We start from the raw sequence: 16,382 nt of genomic DNA, 5'->3' as shown, positions 1-16,382 counted from the left end.
TTCTTCTCTTTCAGCATGGAATAAACCTTTACTTGTTCCTTTGCAGCCTACACATGCTGATACAGCTACCTACTTGTATTACTCATAATACAATTGTGCATTGTGTTAAAACAATCTCAGTTCAATGTTTTTATAATATACAGAATTGATAATGCTGTAATTTACAGTATATAGAAGAAAACTAACAAACCAGTTCACCTTTATAATCAAAATGCTATAACGGATATTTAAAATGTGGTGTTTTTTTAAAAGTGAAAGTGATTTTGTAATTAGCATTGGCATGAAGGTCTGTTCTCTATATTAAAATAAGACAATAGAAAAGCAGGAAATTTTAAGGCCTTATTGTCTTGTCATTTTGCAAATAACATACCTGACTCCTTGGTGTCATAGCTCGGCAAAGGACGCTTTTTTTTTTGGAAGAAAGACTGAAGTTTTCCTTTATAGTCTAATTTTGAGTCTTCAGTTAAATCCAACTGCTCTTCTTGAACTTGATTCATAGCAACCAAAGCCATGAATGCTTTCTTTGCTGCATTTTTCTCCGCTTGCTTTTTATCATCCCCTGTGAAAATGTTATGCAAAAGTGTGTCAGCTATGTTTTCATTTGTTAACATTTTTAATTTGGAATAACATTTGTAAAATACCCACAGTCCATTTGGAATATAGATTTTAGGGCATTTAATTAATCAATGAAATAAAGCAATGTCCCTAAAGTCCCATCTTTAATTGCAAAGTCACTGCAAATTCAATTCTGATGCACAGTACATAATAAAAACAAAAATGTGTATAAAAGTATAAAAAACAGATATAGTTAAGTATGACACCAGATCACCATCACTCCATGTGTAATATGTAGCACACATACATGGAGCACACATACTTTACACATGTAAAGTATAAACCATACATCATAATATTCAATTGAATATTAGATAAAAAAATACATAAGTTCAGTGCACTTCACTTGAGCCATAGAGTTACATGATATAAATGATATAACAATCTTTTCAGACATTAAAAGTCAAAAACAATACCTTGCCCTTTGAATTGACAATTTCCATTAAGTTTTAGTTTGCAGGTATATACATCTCCTTCCTTTGTAGAGTCTTCTGAAATCACCAGATCTGATCTAGAAGTTTCTTGAACAATATTTTTAGCTTGAGAGACATCTAAAAAATGAAAATTTGGTATACACGAGAGTGCTGTAGTTTTCTTTTAAAACTGAAATGAATTAATGTGGCTTAGCCTGCAGAAAACAGATTAAAATACATAAAAGTTGATTACAAGGGAATACAAAGGAACTTTGAGCACTGAAAAGGGGGGGTCCTCTTATAATGCACATACCTGAGTTGGGATTTAAAAATCCGAGAGCCAAACCAATTCTTCTGTAAGATGATTGGATAGCTTCTTCCTCTGTACTCCCTGAAGATTTTACAAAAGTTCCCTTCAGCTCACAAGTCACTTCTGAGGAGAATCTCTTTCCATCTGGAGACATTTTAAAAACACCTGTCATAATGTAATTTTTCCATTTCCAATATTTTAGAACTACACACACATTTAAATACAGGATATAGTGGGAGCACAGCCCTGTCAGGAGCACATTCCACAGATACCTCTGGAGGAATGAACTTCTGCTCTCAGTCACATGACCACTTAGGAAGACCACAGGTCAGGTGACTGATTAAAAGTGGGAAGCGGAGGCTTGGTGTGAGTCGGTGAAAGTGAGACGGTAGAAACTCCCTGTGCACTATTCACAGGAAGGAGAAGGACTGACCATGGGCCGGAGGAACTAGTGAGTTTTGTGAACCAGGTTTGAAATGCTTAAATGGTGAGGACTCTCAGAGTCACTCATCATTGAGCCACTGAGACTTTTTTTGGAAGAATTTTGACTTTTTTGAGTCAGGAAACAGAAAAAAGTCAGCTTTGACAGCGAGAGACTTCAAGAAGACTTTAGTCAATAGCTGGAAAAGGAACTCAGGCTTTTGTTTTTCTGTTTGGTTGTGGTGTATATTTCCTGTTCAATTAAGGGATATTTTGAAACTTACAGCTGTTTGGTGTGACTGTTGGCCAGGACCTACCTATTTTAAAGATCTTCTGACATGGCTAATGGGCTGTCATAATACATATACCCATGAAAAGCAATAAATATTGTGTGTTCAAATGTGATTTGGGATTTATTGCACTAGCTGTAGAAATCCAAAATACATTTCAAGCAAAAATAGCTACTTCTGCAACTAAATTGCCTTTGACATTTGCTATTCTTATCTTTTTTTCAGCAATGATTTTTCTGCTGCGATTGATACTGTATGCGGTTATCTAGTAATGCATTCAACTGTACCTTTATCATCTGAGGGTAGATTCAGCATAGGTCTTGGATGGGGAATTACAGATCTTTCTTGTTTTTCTAATTCATTTTTCAATTCTTCAAGAGCTATTTTTGACACTTCTTGATGAGCGTCCACCTTTGATGGATAAACAGTCTCGCCCTTATATTCAACTCCATTCACTCTGACCTTTCCAACATAACCTGTACATAAAATCCAAGCACAGGGTTAATAGCAGAAGTAGCTGATTAATATGTAAATATTTCCATTAACTGCAGCATCTCCACTTTAAATCAGGGGCTCCCAATCCTGGTCCTGCAGGTCTTCATTCCAGCAGAGTTTAGTTACCTAATTGAAGCCTTAATTGAATTAACTAGCCGCTTGATTGTAACATTTGCAATATTTTTTTTCGACTCAAGAGTTTGGGATTTGATTCTAATTAGAAAATACAATAGTTAGTAGGTTTAAAAAAAAACTGTCTGAAACTGACAACATGGCAGGAATAAGAACTGACAGGTGTGTGACAGGACCAGGTCTGGGAACTGCTGCTTTGTCAGTGTTTTGGACTGATCATACCGTTTCCTGTGCTTGGACTAATCGAGGATTTTAGAAAAAAAGGAAACTTCTAAAATTTGTTTCATTCTGGGAATCTTGGGAAGCATACAAATACTTTCTTTTTCTATACAAGTGCAAGTAGATTTGTTGTCCCAGATCAAACATGTTGGCAACCATTTTCTGGTGTGATTCAGCAGAGAAATAGAAAATCTTAATTTCTGTTTAAGGTACTTCTCCTGAACCATCCTTTGTTGGAAGTCATGTTCATAAGATCATGCAATAACAAGCAGATGTACAAAAAACTATGCTGGGAAAAGTATATAAAATTATAATCTAAGCTCCCAGAAGATACATATGTTACCTGTTAATGTCCCTGAGTATCTCAGTACATTATACAAATTGTCCTTTAACAAATACAGAAAACTCCTTTCTGTTAACTTTTTGCTTCCTGATTCTCTCTGATTTTTCTCATCAGCATAATGCTAACGAAATGTGGCATGCCACTGTCAGGTCAGTATAGGAATTCAAGTACATTTTGGAGACAATCCTTTGAAGCCTTTGAGTGTACTCAATTCACTTATTAATATTTCAAGTTCACATCACAATTCACATCTCAATACACTACAGTATGTACCAGATATGTTGCATTTTTAAAGATGGTATAGAAATTTATATCACAGCAAATTATGGATGCAAAGTATTCAAGTATTAATGCTTAAATAGACTCTACCATAATTTTTGATATCCTCTGAAAATAATGGTGTTTCCCATCTTTTCTTCTGTGCTAGTGAAATAAGATCATTCTTATACATGACCAGCTTTTTTGGATTTTGTGGATCTGGAATACATGGAGAACAGAATGAGGAGTGAAATAGATATTGGTTAATGAAGTTGATTATTCACAACACTTCAGCAATTAATGATATGGCAACAATTAAACACGTTTCTATAGGACCTCCTGTTTTATCTGTATTTACAGTTACAAAGCCTTTATAGAAGTGAAAGTAATACATACAAGTCAAATGTGAACAGTTAGTTACCTTGTGTTTGCACAATTAGGAGCTCTATTTTTAAATCAAAGTAATGCATGGAAAACCACCCAAGGCAAAAAAAAAACAGGAGTGTATTTTAAATTATAGTAAATATCACAGAGCTTACAAATTATCCTTATAGGTAAGCTGTTGGATGACAAGCTTCCACACATCACACTGACCCAGTTTAGGAAGGGAATCAGCACAAACATTGATAGTGTGCGAGTGACACTTGTCTGCGGTTTCTGAATATGTTCTGATTCATAAACTGCTCTTGACAGCCTTATTGGTCAGAGAGAGCAAAGGAAGTTTTGAAATTTCTTGCTGTTTTAGCTTTGTTCTGCCACTGATGGTCACAAGGGGCTAGAAAGAATTTTTACTCAACATTTTTGGGCTCAATCTTACTTAAGAAATAATGGAAAAGACAAACGAAGACTAAGAAGATTGAGTTCTAATCCAATTTTAATAACATATACAGTACTTTACAGAAGAATAGATAAAATGGTATGTTCATTCAAACATAGTGAATAAAACATCTAATGGTTCTGTGATGACTGAGTCACAAGACCAAGGAAATAGATATACTCACCTGAATCCCAAGACCCATACCCATATATCGTCAGCACATGATTTATTACCAGCAATTGTGAATAAAAGAGGAAGGCAGACAATAACAAATAAAGACAAAACTGATGCATACAGTACATCTTTACACATAGATATGTTTTGCCATTTTGGAATATTGTGAGTCTTGTATTGTCTGTGTTAGAGACCTCCACTTGCTTCAGTTAAAGAAAAATAACAAGCATATATATAATTAGTTGGATAAGGACAAGTGGGATGGGCGTAGTTTAAATGTTGTTCTATGTCCTCTGTTAGTTTTTGGAGAAATAAGAACGTGGTGGTTGGTTAGGATGTGGGCTTCTAAGATGCCTTGTCTGTAAATAAAGTAACTTAAATTTTGTATATTGTGTTGTGTTTTGTTTAGTTTGGGTTATTGTCATTACCAATAAATATTTATTTATCAAAGGTTTGCCTCTGATTCATTACTCTTTAACCAAACAAACAAAGTACTCAGATGGTGCTTACTATACTAACTGCTTGGGTATATTTTTGTCATATCTTTTACAATTTCAGGGGTTAAGATGATTTATTTTAATTATTGATTTTCCTATTCAATTCAATTTTCTATTTTCTTACCATCTATTTGTAACAATATTAAAACAATTCCTGTGAATTGAGGGAAAGCTTTAAACAAAAAATTATTACCTCCATAAAACAAAAATATTAGAAAGTTGCAAATCTCGTTACGTTTTGCTTTATGTACTATTTGTCAGAAATAAATGTTTTAATAAGTGTTTCAAAATTGTGCATATTACAGTATCAAATTCAGTAAGCTCAAACAAAGGACCAGTTCTCACCTTCCAGCTGTGCAACCCTTTCATCTATGTTCTGAAGTTTATGGTCTATGCAGTCCACTTTCTGTTTAATTTCTGTAAAGTCCTTTTTTAGCTCATCACGAACTTTGTTTAAAAGTTCAGCTAACCCCTGGGGATTGCCATTCTGGATGCACCACTCTTGACGTCTCAGCAGGATGAGATTGACCTACAAAAGAATGGAAACTTTTCAATGACTTAATACTGTATTTCTTTTCTTTAAATTATTGTCACATGCTGTTCTGCATCTGTCTATACTTTATTATTTTGATGAAATACCAGAATAGAGACATCTGCTGTTAAAATATGAATACAAGTTATTAATTAAGTGCAGAGATCTCCTGGAAGGCCAGAAGGTTTTTGGTTTTCCTTCCAGCTGAATCCGTAATGACACTACTACAGTACATAATTGAACTAATTACAGTATTTGCTCAATTGGACAAGTTGAAACTTTGCTTTTGAGAAGCTGGAGATTAAGAGATCTACAAAGCTACAAATATACAAAACTTTAACAAATATCTCCAAAACCAATGTTGATATTTGCCTTTGGAGACAAAATGGACACTTCTGATTCAGAGGCCAACTACAAAGCATATAGAAAACAGTTTTTACATTTTAGAAACATAAATCTCTTCACTTTTGATTTTTTCATATTTTCCACTATTGTACAAAGAGTGAAAGATGATTTGTTTAAATATGTTAGACAGTATGGTTTTCAAAATTTTTCAGATGGTGTTTGTGTTGTGTTGAAGACACAAAAACAACTCCAAAGACTGAACTGACCTTAATGAACATGACATTTACATTTTTAAAACAAAGTTGATAGTATTATCTTTCTAGGCTATAAATTCTAAACAGTTACGTCAATGGTGTACCGGATGAAATAACAAGTACTATACAGTACATCTACAGATAGAAATGATATTAAAACTGAGAAAATCCCATTTGCTTGTAATTATAAAATAATCCAAATACAGTATGTCTGAAAACTGCAAGATCTAGCACTCCATTACCAATGAATTAGTTGTTTTTACATAAAATCACATTATTTCTCATTTAACTCATTTATCTCTTAATGTGCTATCACTGAACCCATCCTTTCCACATTTAATACATTCTCAACAAATTTTGGATTTTAAAACAACTGGTTCCACAGTACAGCCTTTGTGTTTTAAATTATGAAACTGAAGTTAAAACAGCAGAACAGCACTTCCTCCAGGAAGCCTGTTCAACCTGTTCATGTATCAGTAAAAGAGCAAACAATATACTTACTTCCTGAAAAGAGTCTTTGTCAGCCCCTGTGTGAAGAGCTAGTATGTTTTCCTTAAAGACAGCGATCTCTCTGTTTTTAAGATCTTCCCGAAGACTGATATTAAGAGGAGATCTGCAAATCTAATAGAATGACAAATATTTAACAGTATCTCTGAAATATTAATGATAAGAATTGTTGTTTTATTTTGCACCTTTAAAAGTGGCTTCTCAAAGCACTTTATAAAAAATACACGGGAGGAGACAGCAGAATACCACTGTTGGGTTTGGAATACAGTTGGAAAACAAAAGGGCAGACACAGAACCAGTTAAATAAAAGCCCTTCTACAGAAGGAGGTTTTGATTCTGGATTTGAAAACACTCAGGGAGGGTGATTCTCTTATATCCTTAGGGATAGAATTTCAGATCTTTGCGGCACATATTATGTCATTTATATTATGTAGACTTATGTTTATTTTATGTCGGACTTGAGGGACCAGAATTAGACAAACGAAGGTTGTGAGGTGGGGCGTAGGGCGATGGTAAGTTATGTTACATGTAATGAGGTACCAAGCCATTCAGAGCCTTATAGGCGAACATGAGGACTTTGAAGTTGACACAAAACATGATGGAAAGCCAATGCAAGGACTCCAGGATAGAAGTAATGCAATCACTTGCTCTAGTTGCAAGTAGTTAAATGATGATCTTCTGGTAGCTAATAATGATTTTTTGTTACTCTTTGCAACAATAATAATACCTTATGGGTTTTGTTTTCCACTTCACACACTGTCTCTTCTAGTAGAGGGTCTGTACTCTTCATTGCTTCAAAAAACATAAATATATCTTTGAAGAAACCTTCAGCGTCTGTGGAGGAAATCTTCATGTCTGGTGAATGCATTAGTGTGTTTCTTATGTCCTGAATCTTAAAAGAAAATCAAAACCATATCAGTCTATACTTACTCTTAGAGTAGTGTCCAGTCCAGTGAGTATAATACATTATTTAGAACATGAGAAACATTGAAATTAAACATGTATTCAATACTTCATTTAAAAGGGTAAATTTAATTAAAAATAACATATCAAAGTGTAATTAAATTATATGATAAAAATAATTGTGTGTGTAACGTAAAATTAGCTCAAATTATTCTTTAATCAGGAATTTTAAATTTTCTGCAATGAACTTCTCTGTGTAAGAATGAATCACCTTTTACCGTAAGAACTTGCAAATACAAATATATCTAAAACTGAAAACTGAAATTGAATTTGAATTGTGAATACTTAAAAACTGAAATAGGCAAGGGAAGTATTATTAGTATAATACTTTATTATCCAAATCGCAACTGTCATACAGGCTTGATATCTCTATAGGCTTTATGGAGCTGCACCTCTGTAATGCAATGTTGCCTGTTGATATAGACAGAGTGATAGAGTGGAACCTGGGAAAACCATCTGAAATACAAGATGGTACTTCCCTGAACCTATCACAAAGCTGACACCTATTGTAACTATCATTGGCCATGAAGGAGCAGTTCCACAAGGAACACGATGTCTCAGCTGTTTTCTTTAGGTGTCTTCTGCCAAAACACAAAATGTTGTGTTTCTCCTTTCTATTTTTTAGTGTGGATTTAACCTTTGCTTGTTTCTTTGAAACAGAAGTATGCTAACACAACTTCCCACTCAAACATCTTTATATTACAAGTAGCATAATTCCTTAGCTCTGATGCAATGCAGGTAAATACTTGCATGTATCATTATTTATTTAAGATGTTGCAACTTCTAATGCCTTCTATTAAATCTCTCTTCCTTCCTGGGCACCTTATCCTACTCATTTATTAAACCAGCATGTCTCTTCACATCTGTTTGTTCTAAGAGGAGATTTTCCAAACACCTTCTATTCTTCTACAGACATTTTTACAACAAAGGCATCCTGAAAGGATTTCATCTGAAATTCAGCACATTTCCTTTGATTCTGATACTTCCGAGATCAAGACTCAAAAATCTCTCCAACAATTGTTCAGAAAACTAATGCTTTCTGTTAAACTTTCCCTTAAAAAAGCAGATCCACCCTTACACTGACATAGGAGAGGCAAATAACTTTTTGCAACAAGCAGCTCCACAACATATTCATCTTATTACCTGCTTTATCAGAACCCTCAAGTTCTACCAGTTCCTCATTGCAGACAACAACAGAAATCAAAACTTTCAACTACAATATAAACCCAAGAAATCATCTACTCCCTCTACCAAAGCTGATCTTATTGTTACCATTCCCTTTGACCAGACACCTGAAGAAGGTTCAACAGCCAAGACATTATGTTTCTTCTTTCTGTTTTTCAGTGTAAAATTAACCTTGTTCATTTGTTGTAATAATAACAACAGAGTCCCTGTTATCTGTTCCACACTGTCACAAACCAGTGACTCTGACTTTACTATTTCCAAAAAAGTATTGGATGTGATTTGTTTAAATATCCATAATAAATATCAAAAATCAAGATTTTCTGTTTCATAAATGTATGTGTTACCTTGGTTAAGTTACTCAGTACCAATATTTGCTGTATGTGTGCAGCTGAATATAAAACATTGTTATATCACTAACATCTGATATCTTGCCAACACAGCAAAGCTCAGTATTTCCACTCCTGGTGTTACTTAGCTGTTCATAGTTTAATTATAATTTTGCTGGAAGAAAGAAAGACTAAAAATATAATCTCCATGCAGTATTCTTTACCTTGTCAAGGACTGATTCAGGAACTAATTTTTCAAAATGTGTACACTGCTTCATCAGAACCAGAAGTGCAGCGATATCAAAATCTGACATTTGGTTATTATCTTCCTGCCGACTGGGCATGTATGCCTAGGGGAAAATATATATTTTATTGTATACAGTATAATATATTTTAATTTCATTGAAGGCATGGATTGTGTTTCATCTGTTGAGTATATAAAATCTGAAATACATTAAATATCTTCTAGTATTTAGACATTGATAGCTTTCGTACTCTTTGAGCACAGTACTTGCTTTCTTAAGACACATAGTATACCAGGCAATGCAGTATAGTAAGATAATAGATCACAGCACCTTACTGTCTATTGCTTGTTGACACCTACTGTATCTAGGCAGTGAAACCAGCACAGTATAACAGTGGTAACCAGTACATGCTACTGCAGTAAGGTCCTCTCTCTTGTTCTGTTCCTACCAGAAGCAGCATCCAGTAGGAACTGGCTTTACACGGTAAGATCTGGTGCCATAAGACTCACAGTTTTAAGTAACCTCATCAGCCAGCAACATCACACTCAAGTATTGTACCCTAGTACTAGAACATGATCCTCCTCTAAGACACACATAATTTACAACACCGCAAAAGCACTTTACCAGAACTGTACCCCTCGGGATACCACAATATAAAACAAGTTCTTATTTGTGGCTGGTCTCATTGTTTCTTACTAAGCGACTGTCAGACTAAAACCTACCAGCCCCAATGATACTCAGTTAATTGGGCACCACGTGTATTTATTATACTGTGCTGCCTTGACCTATTTAATACAACTTAAATATGCAGTACTTAGGTTATGATACAGGAAGTGTTCTTTTGATAATTCAATGTGCAATGGTTTCTTAAAAGAAATTGCACACTGAAAAGCAGTGAAGCAAACTAAATATAGCATATTCTTAAGCATAACAAAAGTAGATGTTCAAAGACAAATAACTTTATATCTAGCATTAATCAAATTATTATTATAAAATTGCTTTCAACTGTGATGGACTGGCGTCCTGTCCAGGATGTACCCTGCCTCCAGCCAGGGCTCCGGCAGCCCAGTGACCCTGAACTGGATGAAGCAGTTAGGATGGATAGAAACTCACCTTGGCAACCTCCAAGGCATCATCACACCAGCGGAAAGGCTTACAGTTATTCCAATAGATGTAGCTCTTTGGCTTTTTGTGGTAACTTTTGATCACTGTAGACCACTCTCTGCATATCTCACATAGATGTGTAAGCTGTAATAAAATAGAACAATAACTCATTATTAATAATAATATACCTGTAGCATACTGCAGGTATCACACTGTATATTAATAGTGAGGTACATGGGTGACATGCTAGAAGAAGAGATCATTGTGGAATGTAAGAAATACAGGAATGGATTGAAAGAATGAAGAAATTACCATGAAGAAAACGGTCCTCAGGACACTAGAGGAAACCAAGTCATTTGTTAGAAAAAGTCGGATAACTAAAGCTGAATGAAATGTCTGTGGTACTCTTGAGGTGGACTGTACCCAGTAATGGCCTGGCTAATGATTATGTGTACTGTATACAGTATGTCTTAACTGCTAGTACAATTGTCTCTGTTTCTTCTTGAATAATAAGACATACATCAAAGTTGTCTCATAAAGGAATATGCAGCTGCCTGATTTAAGATTATTGCTGAGGAAAAGCAGCCACGCAAGCTGGCAGAAAGGAGTAATAGGGATGACACACCCATGAAATTGCGTTTGTACTAGTATGTATGTTACCTTTCCAAGAGTAACATGAATGCCACAGTGTGACAAAAGTGGGATTGAGTATCACAGAAATACGTTTACTTGAGATATGTATATAACAATCTTTTTGTAGAATATGGTGTGTTTTTTCTTTGTTTGGTGTCTGATTCTCTCGTTTTCAGGTCTTCCTGACACAATAGAACAAACAGTATAGCACATACGCAATCTTCACTTAACTGAGTGACACCCTGTTTGACTAGACTGCCTGCTAATTACTACACAGTCAGAGGTGACACCACAACTCAAAGTTAGTACTTTCTATACAGTTTTTACTCAGGGGTGGCACTTTCTTATTATTTCTGGTTAGTCATAAAGTAATGTTCATACACGATTGCACTATGGTGCAAGTTTCACATTCCACTTACATCAATTCAGTTAATTTTTACATTAAATTATATTCTAGAACATGTAATTATTTAATGTACCAGATAAAATAAAATGGGCAACACAAAAGATGATTCCATCTTTACCGGCAGCCTCAGAAATATATCAACTTTTAAACATCCAGCAGCTACAGAACAATTTCGCTCTAACTGTGTTACTATATCCTGATTATGTCCCTTTGCTATTTTTAACTTCAGTTCAGGTATACCAAATCTGCTTATTTGCTTAAGAGAAAAATGCCACAAAGCTTGTTCGTGGACACTAAATAAGACTTTAGCTTTGTAACAAGTCTTCTAATTGTCCCAGTTGTAAATATACATGTATTGATACATTAAAATGCAACAAATGGGTATGGAAACCAATAGCACTTGTTTTGTTTTAATGCCTCTCAATCATTAATCAATCATAAGTCAAATCAAAGTTCATAGTTCCATAATTGTTAAGGCACAATATTAAAAGAAAAAAATAGATCACGAAAGGTGATTCTTTTAGGTTTTTGCTGCTCACAGGGAATGTGCCTGTAACGATTCCAGTTATCTTTCGGAGAAATAGTTTTACCTTCTGATCCTTTGCAACAGAGCATCTCGAAGAACATCTCTTATCATTCCGTTTTTCTTTCAGTTTTAGGTGGAAGTCTTCTAGTCTAGTTTCAATCAGAGCTGATAATAGAGGTCTAATCTCCATTAGACAGACCCCTAATTTGAGCCAGTTAATATACTCAGTGTCGTTTAATCTGTCTACAGTAGACATGTTTACAGATAGCTGTTACTTACAGACAGCAACTGCAACGGTGTTGTCTGAAATACTTAAAAAGTAATTTAAGTTTTGTTTTCTCCACTCGAAGCTGACAAATTCGCCTAAATAGAAACCGAAACTTAATTCCTTGCTGTTCAATGTTTTTATGTAACAATTTGGTGTGTCAGAGAATGACATTCAGAAAACTTACTGTAAATAGTGATTTCGTTCCGGTTTCCGTTCACTGTAAATATCTACTGTAAGTTTCGGTCTCAGATTCGCAACAAATAAGAGAAACCATCAAAAGGGACTTAAATTAGTATCCCACATTATCAATGAAATGTTTTTTTACAGCAATTTTATGTGTAGATTTCTAAGTTATGTTTTAGGAAATCTAACTATATTAATTCGAGAGCACAGTACGGTAATGAATAAATAGGTAGTACAAGGTACAAAAATAGGGAAGTATCCAATATGCAATAATAATTTTGAACCAGATATAAGGTACACCAAAGTTTTTTTGTAATACTGTACATCCGATGTAGTTTAATAAGGTACAATAAATGATTAAAATGCTTTGAATATTGTTTTACTCTAAATATTAGATACGTTTAGATAGGAATGTAATATTTGAAAACTATGCCGAGTTGTATTGCGAAAAGACAACTGTTCGCCGCGCACGTTTCTTTTTCTTCGCGGTTAGTTAACGTGTTTACCTAAGCTACATATTAATTTATTTATTCAATGCTGAAAAAAAGAAGAAAGAAAATCCAACGTTTCGGCCGTGGAGCCTTCTACAGGTGTGAGCATATTAATTTAGCTTGTATTCACCGTATCAATGGTGGTAATATTTAAAATAATGACCAAATAAACTTTTGATGAGATTTGATGAGATGGTGAGACCGTGTTTACTTATATCCTACTGGGAGGCAGTAAAAATGCAACAAATGATTGCGTTTAAAATGATGTAATAATAAGTATTCAATAATTTTCTGTACAATAATTGAATTCACTTACTTTAAGAGACACCACCTGGGTCTCACAGAACCTCCAGTGCTCCCACAGGCCAGACAGGACAGTTCTCTCACATAATTATAGTTGTTATTTGCTACCAGGCTACAAACAGCTACCTTTATATTATTGTGAGACATGCTGTATTTGGGTTATGTTCAGTGTTCAGTGTGTGGTAATTTGTTTGGTGCGAGTAAAGTTTTGTTTAATCTCTGACCCAGGGGAAAATGTGGTGTGGAAGGTTGAGGAGAGAATGCAGGCTCGCGCAGTGTCCGTTATTCTTTATTCTTTTTCTTCTTCTGGCTTGGTCGGCTAGTTTTGTTTTTTGTTTTTATCAATAAAGTTTGATGATCGGCCAGTGAAAGCCCTGTTGTCCTTCAGATGAATGCCTGAAACATTCATAAACATATCATAAACGAGCACACAAAAAAGTATCCACAAGGGACACACATTTTGGGACAAAAACTCAACTGACCCCAGTTACCCAAAATCAATATCCCAAGAGAGCAGTCCAGCATTGCCTTCTCCAGAAACAACTCTGTCTGGTAACCCGCTGTTCCTCTTTCTGCCCTAGTGAAGAAAAATATGAAACTCTTGTCTAGTCCCTTTGGTGTCCAAAATGTTCATTTCAGTCACAGCCATTTCGAAACACATGGTCCCTTACACTCCAATCAGCCCTGTTTTCTACATTCAGTATTGCAGTTCAATATTGTGTAATGGTAGGTGGTAGGAACACTATGCATGAGACTTTCTCTGCTCTCCCTCTCGTGTCCGAGTCCTCTCCTATATCCAGTGGTGCAGTCTGTTCCCAGGAGTTCCCCTGACTGAGGCTTATAAATCACCTTCCTGGCCATGGTTCAGGGCTCCAGAATGAGCAGGGGAAGTGTACTTGTGATGTCTTGGGTGCAGGCAGACCTAACAACTGGGGGCTAATTAATGAAGTGACTGAAGAGTGCCAGGTGTTACAATGCATGTATTGGCCAGCAGCCGTATCGCCCTGTAACTCAATACTGGCAAATTATTGAAGCTAAGCAGATATGAGCCTGGTCAGTACCTGGATGAGAGACCTCCTGGGAAAAACTAAGGTTGCTGCTGGAAGTGGTATTAGTGAGACCAGCAGGGGGTGTTCAGATGAGATATTAAACTGAGGTTCTGACTCTCTGGTCATTAAAAATCCTAGGTTGTTTCTCAAAAAGAGTAGGGGTGTTACCCTGGCATCCTGGTCAAATTAGCTACAGACTGTTTGACCCTCTACCATCTTTAAAATGGTACCAGAGCATTCAGACTCAAAGACAGTTTTTACCCCAGCACTATCAAACTTTTAAACTCCCAGCCTCTCTCACCTATGATCGGAACCCTCACAGTGGCTTCTCTCTTTACCAAAACCCAAACACACATTGAAATCTACCTCTACAGTACCTCACATGTCAAGACATTCACTCCCCGTAATTTTCTATCCTTTATTTCATTCTGTTGATGTACAGTATGATTTTGCACAAGTGATGTTGTTTTGCACATTACCTGTTACCTGTTGTTGTTTTGCACATTGGCTGTTGTCTCTGTCTTTCTTTTCTTATACAATTGTATTGTTGTTGTTTTTTGTTTTGTTTTTTGCACTGCTTAACATCTGAGAGCTACAGTAGCTAAATAGCATTTTGTTATACCATATACCTGTGCATGAGTATAATGACAATAAACTTGAACTTGAAACTTGAAATTTCCCATTGGCCGTTATCAATCATGGCCTCTAAATAATCCCCATCTAATGAATTGGCTTTATCACTCTGCTCTCCTCCCCACTGATAGCTGATGTGTGGTTAGTGGTCTGGCACACTATGGCCGCCGTCGCATCATCCAGGTGGGTGCTGCACATTGGTGGTGGTAAAGGGGAGTCCCCATTACCTGTAAAGTGGTTTGAGTGGAGTGTCCAGAAAAATGTTATATAAGTATAAGCAATTATTCTAAAATTATTAATTATTATTATCCATTCTTCCTCTGTTCTGGAGCCCACTCTCGGTCCCAGGCCTAGTCAAACCTGTCCCACAATCCTATGTCTCCTTTGAACTGTGTTATTAATGAGCATCTATTTTTGTGTCAAACCATCTTTGTCGACTGCCAACTGTCCTACTGTTTGCCCCTGGAAGTCCTGATGTGATGCTGATTAGAGGGAAATCTCAGAGAGCAAAGAAGAAAGGACAAATAAACCAACTCTGATAAAGACACTGGCCATTGTAAACAAACCTAAAGTCAATATAGTCACTGAAACATGTTGCCCAACATCCAATTTGTCACTGTGACAGTATTATGGTTTATTTTATTTAATGATCATGTAATAAATCAGTCAGGCAGAAGAGAGAGTTACACTGATATTAAAAATGTAAATTAAACAAAATTAAAAGTTATTGGCAGTGTTATTCAGGACGTTCTGGACAAACTTTCGCTCTCACATTTTCTTGCTATCAATTCAATTCAAGGTGCTTTATTAGCATGGCCGATGGGTACAATCAGTGTTGCCAAAGCAAATAAAAATAATGAAATTCACATGAATAAAATAAAAAATAAAAGTAAAATAAAATCTACAGACATATTACAGACAACAAAGACATATCATAAAATATTTACATATACTGTAGACAGATGGAGCATTATTGGGAGACAGACTCACTGCTCCTCAGGCTGTGACAGGAGATCACATACTGGGCTGCCAGTTCAATTGAGTTCCCTCCTCCCTCTCCCAGTAGGACTGGAACCCGTTGGGATTCTGGCAGGTGTGGGAACTCTGGGATTAGATTTCTGAATTTCTCCCCGCTGGCAGTGGGAGCACAGCTTGTCCTCTCTGGGCAGCCAGGTCTGCCTGTGTTGCCCAGTTTCTATGGCCAGGTTGTGGTCACTGAGCCTATACTTCTTCAGTGTCTGTTTCTTTTTGCTGTTTCTTACCTTGGTCAAATATTCGGCTAGTGTGTATTGTCTGTTAAGGGTTCTGTAGCATTCCAGTTTATGTTGTGTTTGTGTGTGTGTGTCCCAGTGTGTGAGATTTTGCTGTTTGATCTGTGCTGTGATGTGCTTGAGTCTGAGTTGTGGTGCTCTAGCAGTGCTGTCCTGAGGCTGGCTGGTGTCAGTG

At 35.9% G+C, this 16,382-nt stretch overlaps 1 protein-coding gene across 3 annotated transcripts in view; it reads right to left on the bottom strand.

Moving 5' to 3' along the window:
* The window catches only part of LOC107078057 (uncharacterized), a 28,784-nt gene extending 16,249 nt beyond the window's left edge, over positions 1 to 12,535 (bottom strand). For 2 of the 3 annotated variants that reach the window (XM_015352947.2, XM_015352948.2), the window contains exons 1-11: positions 12,074 to 12,447; positions 10,454 to 10,588; positions 9,320 to 9,445; positions 7,349 to 7,513; positions 6,616 to 6,735; positions 5,329 to 5,512; positions 3,607 to 3,714; positions 2,336 to 2,524; positions 1,342 to 1,482; positions 1,032 to 1,166; positions 371 to 559 (exon numbers count right to left, since the gene is read on the bottom strand). In XM_015352947.2, the coding sequence (XP_015208433.2) occupies positions 371 to 559; positions 1,032 to 1,166; positions 1,342 to 1,482; positions 2,336 to 2,524; positions 3,607 to 3,714; positions 5,329 to 5,512; positions 6,616 to 6,735; positions 7,349 to 7,513; positions 9,320 to 9,445; positions 10,454 to 10,588; positions 12,074 to 12,265 (1,684 nt within the window). In that variant the 5' untranslated portion in view covers positions 12,266 to 12,447. The other variant, XM_015352949.2, reaches the window with a different exon arrangement.
* Positions 12,536 to 16,382: the final 3,847 nt, after the last annotated feature.

Source organism: Lepisosteus oculatus, chromosome 7 (assembly GCF_040954835.1).
Source record: "Lepisosteus oculatus isolate fLepOcu1 chromosome 7, fLepOcu1.hap2, whole genome shotgun sequence".
NCBI classification, from domain to species: Eukaryota; Metazoa; Chordata; class Actinopteri; order Semionotiformes; family Lepisosteidae; genus Lepisosteus; species Lepisosteus oculatus.
Note: the sequence above shows the minus strand (reverse complement) of the source record. Positions and strands in the feature narration are given on the sequence as shown.